Source organism: Globicephala melas, chromosome 3, assembly GCF_963455315.2.
Source record: "Globicephala melas chromosome 3, mGloMel1.2, whole genome shotgun sequence".
In the NCBI taxonomy this organism is placed as follows: Eukaryota; Metazoa; Chordata; class Mammalia; order Artiodactyla; family Delphinidae; genus Globicephala; species Globicephala melas.
Genome location: NC_083316.1, coordinates 47507400 through 47522987, shown reverse-complemented (window position 1 = coordinate 47522987; position 15588 = coordinate 47507400). Strand labels below are relative to the sequence as shown.

The 15588-nt window shown below is 35.0% G+C and overlaps 1 protein-coding gene across 2 annotated transcripts in view; it reads left to right on the top strand.

Moving 5' to 3' along the window:
- The window catches only part of ERCC8 (ERCC excision repair 8, CSA ubiquitin ligase complex subunit), a 60778-nt gene that overhangs the window by 42618 nt on the left and 2572 nt on the right, over positions 1-15588 (top strand). For both annotated transcript variants that reach the window (XM_030843867.3, XM_070045138.1), the window contains 2 exons: positions 6736-6933; positions 10883-10963. In XM_030843867.3, coding sequence (XP_030699727.1) covers positions 6736-6933; positions 10883-10963 — 279 coding nt within the window. The remainder of the gene's footprint in view (positions 1-6735; positions 6934-10882; positions 10964-15588) is intronic.

Here is a 15588-nt window from a genome sequence, read left to right as displayed (position 1 = left end):
TCTCTGACTCACTTCACTTAGTATGATAATCTCTAGGTCCATCCATGTTGCTGCAAATGGCATTATTTCATTCTTTTTTATGGCTGAGTAATATTCCATTGTATATATATATATATATATATATATACTACATCTTCTTTATCCATTCATCTGTCGATGGATATTTAGGTTGCTTCTGTGTCTTGGCTATTGTAAATAGTGCCACCATGAACATTGGGTTGCATGTTTCTTTCTTTTTTTAATTCTTTTTTATTTTTTTTTAATTTTTATTTATTTTATCTTTGGCTGCGTTGGCCCTTCATTGCTGCGTGGTCTTTCTCTAGTTGCGGCGAGCCGGGGCTACTCTTCGTTGCGGTGTGTGGGCTTCATATTGCAGTGGCTTCTCTTGTTGTGGAGCATGGGCTCTAGGCACACAGGCTTCAGTAGTTGCAGCATGCAGGCTCAGTAGTTGTGGCTCACGGGCTCTAGAGCGCAGCCTCCATAGATGCGGCGCACAGGCTTAGTTGCTCCACAGCATGTAGGATCTTCCTGGCCAGAGCTCAAACCCATGTCCCCTGCATTAGCAGGCGGATTCTTAACCACTGCGCCACCAGGGAAGCCTGCATGTATCTTTTCTAATAAGAGTTTTCATCTTTTCCCATTATATGCCCAGGAGTGGGATTGCTGGATCATATGGTAACTCTATTTTCAGTTTTTTAAGGAACCTCCATACTGTTTTCCATAGTGGCTGCACCAATTTACATTTCCACCAACAGTGTGGAAGGGTTCCCTTTTCTCCACACCCTCTCCATACAAGTGCTAGATTCTTATGTGGTAATTAATTTTTAGTCTTTTTAAAAATTTATGTTATAGTCCTTACCAGATGGACCTCTGGTTTAGTCACTTTCAGAATAAGCTACCAAAAGTTTATAATTTGGCAATAATACTAATAGTTAATATTTATTGAGAGCTTATGTGCCAGTTACTATGCTAATAAAAATTAACATTTAATATATGTGCCAGAGTATACATGGTGTTGTTTAATCACCACATCAACACTCTGAAGGGTGTTACTCTTATAACACACATGAGGAAAATAAGACATAAAATTAGGTAACTTGCCTGAATTTGCATAGCTAGAAAGCAACAGAGTTTGACTCTAGATTCTACTCTTGCCATAATGCTGATTATACCCAGACCCCTTAAAGCATTTATTAACTACCTTAAGGTTCATATTAATATTAATCATATTCCTTTCTTTAATCATCCTTTCTAGCTAATTCTCTCTTAGATATTCTAGGTATCACTTTTATTATTAAAAACTAACTTTAAGGTCAGGATTGTTTGTGCCAGATTACTTTAGGGTTTGCTAATCCCTCTTATTCTTTATGAAATGCTTCTCCATCGTGTCTCAGGCTAAAAACTCAGACATTGCAAATTTTAATTTAGAATCTCTCACTCATTATATTGTACCATGTCCCTAATCAGGTCACACCTTCCTTTTTCTCATTTTATTCATTTGTTTAATAAGAATTTATTGAGTACTTCCTATTTTCCAGGCAGTATTATACAGGAATAGACAAAACAGAAAAGTTCTATCCTTGTGGAGCTTACATTCCAGGGAGAGAAAGAAAGACATCCATCAATCAATGAATGGATGGATGGACGAATGGGTAAAATATATATTCGGTGCAGTAAGTACTGTAAAGAAAAGAAAAGCAAGGAAGGGAGCATAGAAAATATTAAGAAGCTGGAGTTGATGTTTTACCTAGGGCAGTCAGGCTAGGTCTGACTCAGAAGATGACATTTGGCCTTAAGGAAATGAAGGAGTGAGCCATCCAACATCTGGGAGGGAGAGCATTCCAGGAAGAGGAAGAAAGAAAGTACAAAGACCCTGAGGCAGGAGCATGCTTGGGATACCCAAGGAGCATGTATGTGGCTCTTGTGTTAGACTAGAGTAAGCAAAGGGGAGAGTAATAGGAGATAAGCAACAGAAGGAACAGGATACCAGAGCTTACAGGCTTGTAGCCCTTGGTAAGGGCTTCGGCTTTTTCTATGCGTGAGATAGAAAGCCACTCAAGGCTTTTGAGTGGAGAAGTGACAGGGTCATTTTGGAAAAGTAGGTTACATGTGCATCAAAGGTGAATGTGATAGAAATAAATGGTATTGAGTACATACATAAATTGTTAATGTGATTTTATTCCATTTTTCTCTCCATCTTGAAGGTGGTGATACTCATACTCTATGGATTTTTGCTAGTAAGCCCATATTTTGAATAGTGTGTTTAGAATGGATAATACATTTTAAAAAGGACTTGATCAAAGGAAAAGTCATTCATGCAAAAATACTAAAGTGACCCAGAAACTCACCTACAAAGAACACTTAAAGGAATTGGGACATTGATCCCAGAAAAAGTAACTCTCAGGGGAAGCACACTGTATTCAAACACTTAAAGTGCTGTCAGACAGAATAGTAAGCAAATTTCAGCCCTGCCATTTAGTAATTTGGGTAGTAGGCAATTTATTTAAGGTGAGATCATGAAGGACTATGGTCAGAGTTTCAGTGTCTCCATCTTGTAAATCAGGATTATTAGGTACCTAAACAGTAATTGTAAGGGCAAAATGGAAGTATGTTAAGAGTAGTACTGTACCTGCTAAATAATAGGCATATCATAAATGATAACTTTTTGTTGTATGGTGTTGCCTTATTGGTAGTACCCTTATAATTTAAGAAAAATGTATAAGTACATGCTTCCAATATATGTATAATTATTTATAAATTATATACACGTACTGTTGTGAGTCCATATATTTTATTAAAGCTTAATTTCTTATTTTTTAGTTAAAAATGAAATAGAAATTCTCACATTTTCCCCTCATACCTTAATGGATCATCTTACAGACTCTTTGAGGTGCCAACTGCACTCTGGAAACCATTCCCTTAGAGTACAGAAAACTCTACCTACAGGGAAAATTCACAGAGAGACAGCTTTTGGCACAGCAACAAAATTTTAAAATAGCTATTCTGGTGTTTACTGTTTTAGTTATTGGTGTTATCATTCACCCAATCACCAATGGCTAGAAAGTGGGAGTCTATCCTTTATTCTTCCCTTCCCTTATCCCAGCTATTAAATCATTTACAAGTCCTCTTAATTGTTTCTTCATAATTTATTTCTTAGCTCTCTTCCCTTCCAGCCTCACTTTGGGCCCTCATGGTCTCTCTTTAATTACTCTAACGTCCGTCTAACTTTTCCCAAACTCATCTCCCAGTGAAAGTGTTTCCTCAGTAAACTTTCAGGTTATGAAAACTGAATATTTTTGCCTGTTGTGCACAAGGCCTTCATAAGCTGTCCCTTCTAACTCACTAGCTTTACATCTTGCCACTTCCCCATTTTTTCCCGTGTCCTTAGCCATACTGAGCTACTTAAAGGTCTTTAAATATATGCTCTCTCACCCTTCCATTCTTTGCGTGGACTGCTGCCTTTGCTTTGGAATACCGTCTCCTCCTTCCTGTCCTAGCTGCTTCTCAGCTTTCAAGATTCATTTCAGGCACAATCTCTTTTTAACTCCTCTAGTCTAGCTTACCTGCTTCCAGAGTACCCAGTGCTCACTTGTATTACAGTAGACTGTGATCATCACTTAGTGGAATTAAAGAAAAATAATTTACCACAGTGTGGCACAGTGCTTTTTGGTTAGTATAGTCTAGATTTCAGTTTCTGATTCTGTCACTTACTAGCCAAGAGACCTTGATCGAAATACTTACTTAACCTTTCTAAGTGTTTTCTTTTTGTTTAATAATGCTACCTATCTTATAGTATTGTTTTGCATATTATATGAAATAATGCATGTAAAATATTTAACACATTGTCTGATACTTAACAGCAAATGTTAACACTTAGTAAACATTACCTGTCATTATTATTAATTATGCTGATAGTTGTTTGACAGTGAAATGGGCTGCCTTATGACGGAATCTCGGCATCACTGTAGGTATTTATTCAGTGACTAGATGTATATATTTCCTGGAACAATAAAAGGGATTCATAAGATAGGGAACTGTGTTTGCCATCATCCTATCCCACATCTATGAAAATTTCCTCCCCATCAGAATCTTTTCAAAGACTGTACATACCACCTTTAAGACATAACCAAAAGTACCCTGTTCTTCTTCAATACTTTCATAATATATAGCATGATATTTGTCACATACTGCTTTTTATGTTAAGTGTTTATAGTCATAAAACGGGGAGCTTAGATAATCACCTAGCACAGTGTGTGACACTAAGCACTTAGTAATTGGTAGATCTCTCCTTTCCTTCACCTGTTACTAGAACTTCATTCCATAGGCATTGAAAAGATATTGATAGTTTTGAGCCCACAGGTGATTTGATCACAGCAGTGATTTACCAAGATTAATAGGACAGTAAGTTGCAAGATGGATTTCAGGGGGAACGCCTAAGGACAAAGACAAAAGTTAATTAGCTGGTTCAGTATTTATACCTCATTGAACACTTTCCAGTTCACATTTGGGAAGGAATGTGGTATAGTGGGAAGAAAATAGATTTTGTAGGTAGGTGTTCTGATGTGTGAATAAGACCATCACATTCTAGCAGTTCATAATTTTTCCAGGAGGAACAGAGAATTGCTAGTTGAGATTTGTGTTTTTTCTCCACCCCACCTCCCCACCCCACAGTGTTATTCTACAAATTGTTGTGCATGGAGAATCAAAAGACACAAATGAGGGAATGTTATTCTTTTAAATATATAGGAATTAATAAATCTAAGGACTCACTGAATACTTCTATATCCTAAGTGTTTTCTTATGCATTATTTCATTTTTTAAAAAATATTTATTTGGTTGCATTGGGTCTTAGTTGCGGCAGGCGGACTCCTTAGTTGTGGCATGCAAACTCTTAGTTGCGGCATGCCTGTGGGATCTAGTTCCCTGACCAGGGATTGAACCCGGGCCCACTGCATTGAGAGTGTGGAGTCTTAACCACTGCGCCACCAGGCAAGTCCCTGCATTATTTCATTTTATTTTTCACAATAGCTCTGGTAAATGATGTTATTTCCTTTTAACAGATTAGAAGAATGAAACTCAGAGGTTAAATCATTCATTACTCATAAGAGGCAAAGGAGGGGTGTAGTGGGTTTCAAAAACCGAAGTCTACTGATTATAAGTTTAATGTTTTAACATTTCACTGTACTGCTGCTGCATTGAGATAGTTGAACACACATGCTCATTTCTGTCACATGTTAACCTCGAGGGTGGGTAAGCCGAATGTAGTATCCACAATTATCAGCATATATCCATTTGAGCCTCAGTGTTTGTTTATACACAGAAACACACACACACACACACTCCCACCCAACCTTTATAAAAAGAAGGCAAATCAGTCACTGTCTGTTTAAACTCCATTATTAGCCATAGTGAAGGGAGATATTGGTGATCTGCTTGCTCATAATTCCTAAATGATTAGATACTGGTTTTACACTTACCCTAAGCTTCTTATCTAAATTATCACCAGGAAGTAAACCTTTATCCCCAAGCTTCTCAGACTTTGATGGACCTACAGAACATCTAGGGATCTTGTTAAAATGAAGATTCTAGTTCAGTAGATTGCGATGGGGCCTAGAATTTGTTTCTAACTGCTCGGGTGATGCTGATGTTGTTGGTCTTGCATCTTTGACTTACCGGTGTAGAATTTTTGTTTTTGTCCCAAATATATAATTATTTATAAGAAGCTGCAATTGTAGTATACACAGTATTTGTGTTCTTTGCTTTTTTATACTTAACTTTTATCCCTATTTTCTGCATAATTTTCATACTTATGATTTTTTTAATTTCTATATAAACTGTAGAGTTAATATAACACTATTAGGAATTTACATCTATTCTCAGTTACTTTGCCATTCTAGATAGTGTGGAATTGAATTCCTCTCGGCATGTACCTTTTTGCTGTTTAATTATTTCCCTAAGATAAATTCCCAGTAATAGTTACTACGTCAAGGAATAATGTCTTTGTTGTTTAAAGGGTACAGGGTTTCAGTTTTGCAAGATGGAAAATGGATAGTGGTGACGGTTGCACAACAATGTGAATATACTTAATGTCACTGAACTGTACACTTAAATTGTGGTTAAGATGGCACATTTTATGTTATGTGTATTTTATCATAATTTAAAATGTTATAAATAAAAAGAAAGTTATCCTCCCTCCAAAAATATGTATACATATTATATATGTATGTGTGTATATATTTAATTTTTTTTTCTGGAGGGAGTATATACATATACGTGTGTGTGTGTATATATATATACATATACATAAAGTATACTTTTATATTTTGTTGCATAATAAACCATTTGGTCTTTTAGAAAGAATGATCAAATTGTGGTGCCACCTACACGTTTACCTCACTTGTACTAGTATTGAGTGTCTCAATGGTTTATTAAAATTTTTGCTAAATGGTCTAAAATGATTCTTCAAGGTTGCCTTAATTTGCATTTTTATTTCTATCACAGTTGAAATGTGAACATTTGTTTTTGTGGGTCTTTTTACTATTTGTGTTTCCCTCGTATATGAAATGTACATTTATGTCATTGGCCCTTATTCCTATTAGGACATGGATCTTTTTTTTTTTAGACTTACTAGAGTCATTTCTATAGTAGAATATTTTAAGTAAATATTTTTTCCTATCTTTGTTGTCTTTTTAATTCAGATTTAAGTAAGTAACTATATGCTTTTACATCCTACAGGTGAACTATGGAAAAGTGTGTAATGACAGTAGAAAAGGATTGAAATTCACTGTCTCCTGTGGCTGCAGTTCAGAATTTGTTTTTGTACCATATGGTAGCACCATTGCTGTTTATACAGTTTACTCAGGAGAACAGATAACTATGCTTAAGGGACATTATAAAAGTGTTGACTGCTGTGTATTTCAGTCTAATTTCCAGGTAAGAATGATATTTAGGGGAATTTAGAATGTTCGGGTAGCTAGCTTGCCAGAGTAGTTGTATATAAAAGAGTAAATTGCAATTTCATTCTAAGGAATTATACTTTTTATCCACATCCGAGCTAGAGTTTATTAAATAGAGGATAGATTTTTTTTTAGGTGGCATAGGATGTCTCTGTGAATCAATATAATACTGTGCAACTTGACTGGGATAAATTCTTTCTTTTGTATATGGGCTCCATTTATTTGGCAGTTGAAAATCTCTGGCAAATTAAAATAATTTCTTGCAAACGAGCTTTTGGGAAAAAAATGGAACATATGTGTCTCATCTCAAAATATAGTTTTTGTATCTTGATTTACGTATGTGTGAATGTCTGAAATTTTATTTTTTTCTTATTTTCTGCCAATGGCTAATAAGTTTACTTTAGTGTTGATGCAACTTACATAATTTCTTAAATACCTATGTTTTTTGTTTGTTTAACATCCTGACCTTTCTCTTTCATCTCACCAATGGAACAGATTGGTTTTTTCATAGAACATTTGCATAGATTACCTCATATGCTCCTTTAAATGAGTCCCTAATGTAGCAAGATTGTTGGTATTTTCCCTGCATCGTAGATAACGAAAATGAGGCTCATGAAAATTAAATACTGAAAGAATGAATATTATGGGTTATTAGAGCTAGGAGGGAATTTATCACCTTATTCATTCATTCATTAATACTCATTACTTAATTTGTGTCTGACGCTGTGAAGTAAGATATACAGTGCTGGTTTTTCAGCCAGCACACATCAGCATGGCAGTATCCATTATTAAAATACTCAAATTCATATCCTGCTGTTTGTTACATAGCTGTTGTACTAAGCCCCCTAAGTGACTTCCAGCTTCACCCCCTTCCCTGGGGCCTCCTAGACCAGTAACTAAGAGGGACCTTCAGACCCTGCTCCCTCTCTATGTCCAGTATCTCTTTGGATTGGCCAGTGTCCTGATGTACCAATTATTAAATATTTTTAGTGTTACTTCTGGGAAAAGGCTACTAAGGCAACCAGAGGGGTGATGTGACTTGCCTCAAATCTGCAAGTAGATTGACGAAGCATGATTATCCATTCAAAGAAATTCTTAGAATACAGTACCTCTTTTCTTATCCAGAGTCACTTAGAGACACAGCCAAGATTTTAACACAGGTATTCTGACTACCAGTTGTTGCTTTCCACCAAATCAGAGCTTCCTAGAATGTATTGAAAGTATGTCCAGATATTTGATTCCCTTCAGTCCCTGGAATAGCTGGGACAAGCCTAGGATAGCCAGAGAGCTGGGGCCAGTTGCCTCCTGGCAAATACCAGTCCTTTTATTTATTTATTTATTTATTTATTTAGCTACATTGGATCTTCGTTGCTGTGCGCAGACTTTCTCTAGTTGTGGCGAGCAGGGGCTGCTCTTTGTTGTGGTGCACAGGTTTCTCATTGCGCTGGCTTGTCTTGTTGCAAAGGACGGGCTCTAGGCGCATGGGCTTCAGTAGTTGTGCTGCGTGGGCTCAGTAGTTGTGGTGTCCGGGCTTAGTTGCTCCGCAGCATGTGGGATCTTCCCGGACCAGGGCTCGAACCCGTGTCCCCTGCATTGGCAGGCGGATTCTTAACCACTACACCACCAGGGAAGTGTGACAAATACCATTTCTATATGTGCTGTGCCCTAAGAAAGATTTGAATCACTGCATTACATCAGAAAGCTTCCAACTCTTATCCCTATTATGATTTCTGAAAAGGAAAATAATTATAAATCTAAATTATAAAAGTAAAGGAGAGTAGTATTTTTGCCTCCATTCAGCATCAGAACCCTTTTAACCAATTACATGTTACACACAACCCACTATCTGAAAATAAAATTGATATTTATAGTAATTCTATCATAAATGTAAAAATTTGAAAATATATACCCAACATCAAAATAAATAATGATAATAACTGATTATTTCCCTTTGACTAAAATAGGGATCCATGAGTCCATTCTGCTATTAGTAAGTAATAAATTGAAAGTCTGATGAGGAATTTACATAATCTCAAGGTAGCACCCTACAAAATATTAATTACAAAGGTAAAATGAGTAATTTTACCTTGAAGAAGACTGGCATACATCAGCTTAATCAAATTATCAAAGTGTGTGATATTCCTGGCAAAGATATATCACCTGAATTTGATCATGAGGAAACATAAGACAAGGTTATCTGACCTTAGTGTATCTTGGGTATATATCTTCTCAGGAAACTAAATTGCTCTAGGGCACTGAGCATATGAAAATATCTTTGCATCATGCATAGTTAGTGTAACCATACATTCTAGATTTAACAGTGCAGTCTGTAGAATTTTGTTCCATTTAGGAAATCTGATAATGTGTAACTAAATGTAATTTACTTAATTCTCTTTATATCTATATTTCCTATAAATCACTTCATAATCTTATTTTCCCTTTACCCAGAACCTTTACATATTTTTTTTAGAAAAATACTAATTATACCATGCCTCAAATAGCTTTTGAGATGAGTAACAGTAAAACTAAATTATTTCATACCAGAACAGGAAAAAAAAGTTATAGTGTTAGAAATATTTGTGTAGAAATATATTTGCGAGAAAAATAAACATTTAATCAGTCAGAGGTTTATAACCACTTAACATTTTGCTGTTTTTTCTTTTTAGCCCTTCCTCTTTGCTTAGTAGCTTTTTAAAAAATTGACCTAGTATTTTACATCCTGTTTTTTTCTTTTCACACTATGACTATTTGGTTTACATCCTGCTCCTTTCTCTTGACAATATGAATATTTTCCACTGTCATTAAATATTCTTCAAAAATGAATTTAGTGATTATGTAATATCACATCATATTAATGCAGCATAAATTTAGAAATCATTACCCTGGACAATAATTTTTGGAAAATTATTATTATTTTTGTTATTATAAATATAATATTGATGATAATATCCTTGAATTTCATGTGTGTCTTTGGCATGACTTCCTAGAAATGCATACAGAAACTTCTGACACATGTTGAGATTTCATTCTCTGAAAAGATTATAGCAATTTATACCCTCTGTATGGGAGCATATCTATTTCACTGCCGCATAGGAATATTTTCAGTACTAGCCAATATAACATATTTCTGAAGTTTTGTGGGGAGGTGAATGAACATTGTTCAGCATGTGCAGGCAGCATATCCATAAAGACATTGACACTGACTGTGCATCAGCCCAAGCTGCTTATAAAATAAGCTTCTCAGCAAGCATGGCATATATGTCTTAATGCTCTTTAGTTGAGTTCTTTTTTTGAACTTTTGGTCTATTTTAGCTAGAAACTCGTATTTTCTTCATTGAAGTCTTTATTAAAGCTCAGTTATTGACAGAAAAGGATGAAATTTATTTCTTCCATTTTTTTCTCATTCTCTGACACTTGAAATAAATGGATACTATGGGGCTTCCCTAGTGGCACAGTGGTTGAGAGTCCACCCGCCGATGCAGGGGACACGGGTTCGTGCCCCGGTCCAGGAAGATCCCACATGCCGCGGAGCGGCTGGGCCCGTGAGCCATGGCCGCTGAGCCTACGCGTCCAGAGCCTGTGCTCCGCAATGGGAGAGGCCACAGCACAGAGAGGCCCGCATACTGCAAAAAAAAAAAAAAAAAAAGGATACTATGATTGATTAAAAATTACAGTGATTGTTTTTGTGAATTTTAACATGTTAGCAACATGTTAACATATCATAATACTATTTTTAAATACAAAACAAGTCTTTACTACATCTTAAACAGAAAAAAACATCAGCCCAGTTTCTTTGGGGAGTAGAAATAGAATTAATCTTAATTAATCTAATCTAACAAATAATCATTTAAAAATTGATGTCATTTATTTCAGATTGGCACCAGCTTTAAAGTGACCTACAATTACATCTTTGCTTTGTGTTATAGGAACTTTACAGCGGTAGCAGAGACTGCAATATTCTTGCTTGGATACCATCCTTACATGAATCAGTTCCTGATGATGAGGAGGTAAAATATTATTTATACAAATTGAACAGTGACTTCTAAATCATAAAAAAAGTTTTTATTAATTTACTTTATATGAGAGAAACTTTTAAAGCATTTCTTGCTATTTTGTGATTGTAAAAATAATTTGCCTCTATATTTGGAAAATTCAAAAAAATATTAAGAGAAGAACATAAATTTCTGAAGTTTATTAATTACTATTAACATTTTGATTTAATTCATTCTTGTTTTTTCCTGTGCGTACTTTTTAGCATGGTTAATGTTATGCTTGAACATACAGCTTAGCATCCTGCTTAAGACTTTTTCCATGTCATTAATAAGTATTTGTAAATATTGTTTTTAATAATATAGCATTCTGTCATTTATTTACCTTAATTTACTCAAGTATTTTCCTATTGGAAGACATTTCTTTTGATCATTATAAACATATCAAGGTAAATGTCTGTTCAAAAATTATTTACATTTCTGATTACTTCTTTGGTTAGATTCCTAGAAGTAGTGTTACCTCTTGAGTTATCACGTATGACATGTTTAAGGTTCTTTATTCACACTATCAAATTTTATCAGTTTACACTTCTACCAGCAGTCTGTTAGTGCCTATCTCAGAGCATAAACTGGTACAAATATGACAGTGTGAATAAAGAACCTGAAAAATGTGGTGGGGAAACAAAGATAAATAAGACATGATTTCTGGTCTTAGGTAGTAGCCTCTGAATTTTTTTACTTTTTTGTCAAGCTATCTAAAGGTGAAATCTTCCAGATTTCATCATGTGTCTATGATTTATTATGGCTTTGATTAGTTTTAGTGTACACCTGCTTTAAATACTGAATTTTTTTTTGTACAAAGCTTAATATGTTCAAATAATTTGGTTCAGCCATTGATTTTGCATTATTATTTAATTACTGTGTCCTGCTGTTTGGGAATTACTATATACATTAAATCCAACTCATAATACTATAAGCCATGTTAGAAAGTTTAACAATCATTCACCAAATGAAAACTATAAAAAAAAAAAGCTAGAAATAAATCATCTTTGGGCTTTCCTGGTGGCGCAGTGGTTGAGAGTCCACCCGCCGATGCAGGGGACACGGGTTCGTGCCCCGGTCCGGGAAGATCCCACATGCCACGGAGCGGCTAGGCCCGTGAGCCATGGCCACTGAGCCTGCGCATCCGGAGCCTGTGCTCCGCAATGGGAGAGGCCACAACAGTGAGAGGCCAGCGCCAAAAAAAAAATCATCTTTGACTTATGTATGAAAAAAGGATATTATTTAGAAGAAAACTAAATTGCTTATTTTATAAAGAGAGTATGTGACTCTGATGGTTTATTTCCTCATTATATAGTTACAGTGATAGTTTGAACTCCCCATCTAGAAGAATTTTTGTATATGGGAAGTTAAGCTGAACAAGTAGAAATCAAACAGAGGTACACAAAAAATAGGTTAGCTTTATAGTTAAGCTTTAGAGCTATGAAACCTTACCTTTTAAAATGCACTGTATATATTCTTTAGGATAGGCACCATTCTCAAATTAATATAAAATGGTAAGTGCTAAGATTATTTCCACAAAATTTTAGTTTGAAAGATTTCTGTGAATGTAGGTAGAACATGAATATGATCACGATGCAGATCCCAATAGAGAAGTCTGTCTACACTAGACCCTGTTCCTTACATGTATATTTACTATTTAACTCATATTTAAAAGTATTTTCATCTCACCTATCAAATGAAGGACTGCTGCAGTTCCCCAGAGAGGCAACTTAACACAAAACAAAGCATACACATGCACATACTCACACACTCACTTTATCTGTAGTTTCAGGTAAACTAAATAATAGTAATACTGGTAACTGGGTTCGAATCCCAGTTCTGCCATTCATTAGTGATCTGAGACAAGTTTATGATATCTTCAAACATCAGAATCATCAAAGCAAAATTGTTCTTAGGTTTCCTTTCAAATCCCCCCTTGAGATGAGATTTACTTCTCCATCAACCAACATACAATCCCTTAGGGGTGTTTTCTTCTGATATCCAAGATAGAAGAGGAACTTAGTTCTACCATGAGAAATTGAAGGGCATTGGGCAATAGGGGCAGGTTTTATGGTCTTTAAGCATAAATCCTGTTATTTAATTGGCAGGCTGTTTTCTTATATTCTGAGGAATCTACCTTCCTTTTGCCCCCTCTTCCTAACATTTGGTCACAATCAAAGCAAGCCTATGTAACTCCTACTCACTTTTTCCTGGCTGAGATCTCTAGGGTGACTATATTACAGTTTAAATCTGACCTCTCATCAAGAATCTTACTTTATTTTGACAGTTACACAATATGTAGCTGTTTTATTTACCACTTGTGTAGATGTATAATCACTTGCTATATTGAGACAACCCTATATTCTACCTATAAAGATTTTCCACTAATTACCAGTAAGAAATTTAGAATTTATCAAGATGCATGTATGGAAGATGATCCAGTTTGGTTTTGTTCTTCCTTCCCGTTACATGGACCTGAACTATATCCCCTTTAAACTCATGCTTCCCTGTCTCCATAACATTCACAACTATCTGTCAGTAGAACAGGCAGGCTGGATGGATATGTTCAAGCATAGAAAGAATGTCCACTAGGAGGAGATGTTGTAAAGAAAACTGAAGTAATAGATGGTAGTTAACTTGATCAGTAGGTCTCAAACAGTATTTGTGTACCACATCATATATAATATTTTTACTGAAGCTTTCAATTACAAGTAAGATGTTTTATTTGTGTTTTTTAACAATAAAATGTACTTCTAATAATACTGTAATATATTCATATTGTTATCCTTTACTGCTATAAACAGTAAAATTTATATGCAACTGCCTTTCCAATTTTCACTTATTTTTGTTTGCTTACCATAGCAACAATAATTTACATTAAAATATAATTTTGCTTCTCTGTTGATTTTTAAAATGAAATTTAAGTGTTTAATAGGTTACATATTTGGCTTCCATAGTGAAATTAGAAGGCATGGCCTTTGTGTGGTTCATCTACCCAGGGACATTTTGGGGTAGATATCTAAGGCAGAGTTAAAGGCTTTTAGAGCTAGAGTAGGGAAGAATAATCACCTAACCCCTAAGGATAATACATCTTTAAATAAACTGTCACTAAATAACCTAACTTGGTAGTTAAATTATAAACCCAGAAAGGTAGGAAATTCAGTAAACACTTGGATGAAAGAATAAATGAACAGTCTTCAGTATGCTACTCTTGCAAATCAGTGGACTGCTACTAGAAATAAGTGAATAGTTTGCTGAGGTTTGGTAATAGTTTTGGATCTGGACACCAGGTATAATGGAATTTTGTTTGTGCAACTAAGTGACAATAGCCAATGTTACGTTTAGTAATGGTGACAATACCACCATTAGATTAAGTAATGGACTCAGATCTAAGCTTTAACAACTGTAAAGAATACCTAAATTCACATATTGTTTTCTGACTGTCCTGGCTGATACTTGGGGAATTTACTGCAAACACCCACTATTTCTACTGTTATCATTTTTTGAATTTTAAGAGTCTAAATCATCATGTTCATCAAAAGGAAATGAACATTCTCAGACATACAGTAGGGGCTACCCTTAACATAAAATATTGCTATATGTTGTAAAAGGTAATATATCTAAGATAATTTAAGAATAATCTAAGAACTAATACATTATTGGATTTGGAGTCTGAACAAACTGGCAGCAGACATAAAAACTGCAGAGTAGGAAGCACACGTGGCTCATAATGCCCAGATAATCAAAAAAGAGATCATTTTAAAGTCCTTTAATCATTTGCCAAAGAATAAGAAGGTTAGCCATTCAAAAAATTTCCCCAGACAAGTGAATTGATTTGAAATACCACAGGTAATTAAAATTCCTCTGTTGCTGATTACATTTATTATTAAAGTTGTGAGAGTACTGTGATGTTTTGTTATTTTAGATAAATACCATCTAATGCATGTTCTCTTTCACAGAAATCTCCCAGGGAAACCTATGTGCTAATGACAAAATGTTACCGTTTCCAATACATTTTACCTTTTTCAACTGCTTTCCTAACTACATACATACATACATACATACATACATAAACCTCGCCACTTAATACCAAAAATGATATTACTCTGACGAACACCTTATTCCCCACATGTGGATATTTGCTTATTTATAAAAATCAGGTCCATCCAAGCAGTAAAAAGTTGCTCACATTAATAATTTGGGCTCTCAAGTCAGACTGTAGACCTGAGTCCAGGCTTAGCCACATGGATATTAATGTGCCCTCTTCTCCAGGTAACTCCAAAGAGGTGTAAAAATGCCTTAAGTAATAGCAGCAGCAGCATATGTGTGTCTGTGCGTGTCTGTGTGTGTGTATGAGGTAACTACTTTGAAGGAAACAGATAATTTAGATAAAGTCTGATATGTCTATTTAAAATGAAGTTACATTATTTTATATTGTATGCGGGGTGTTTCTTTTGTTAACTTTTGGTTTGAAATTAACAATTATATAGTTTCTTCAAAAATAATCTAGTTGCTTTTTATCTGATATATTTCATAACTATATTGTGAGCCTAAAATTATGAGGTAGAATAATTGAGTCTTTCTTTTTTGCCCCTTTTTTT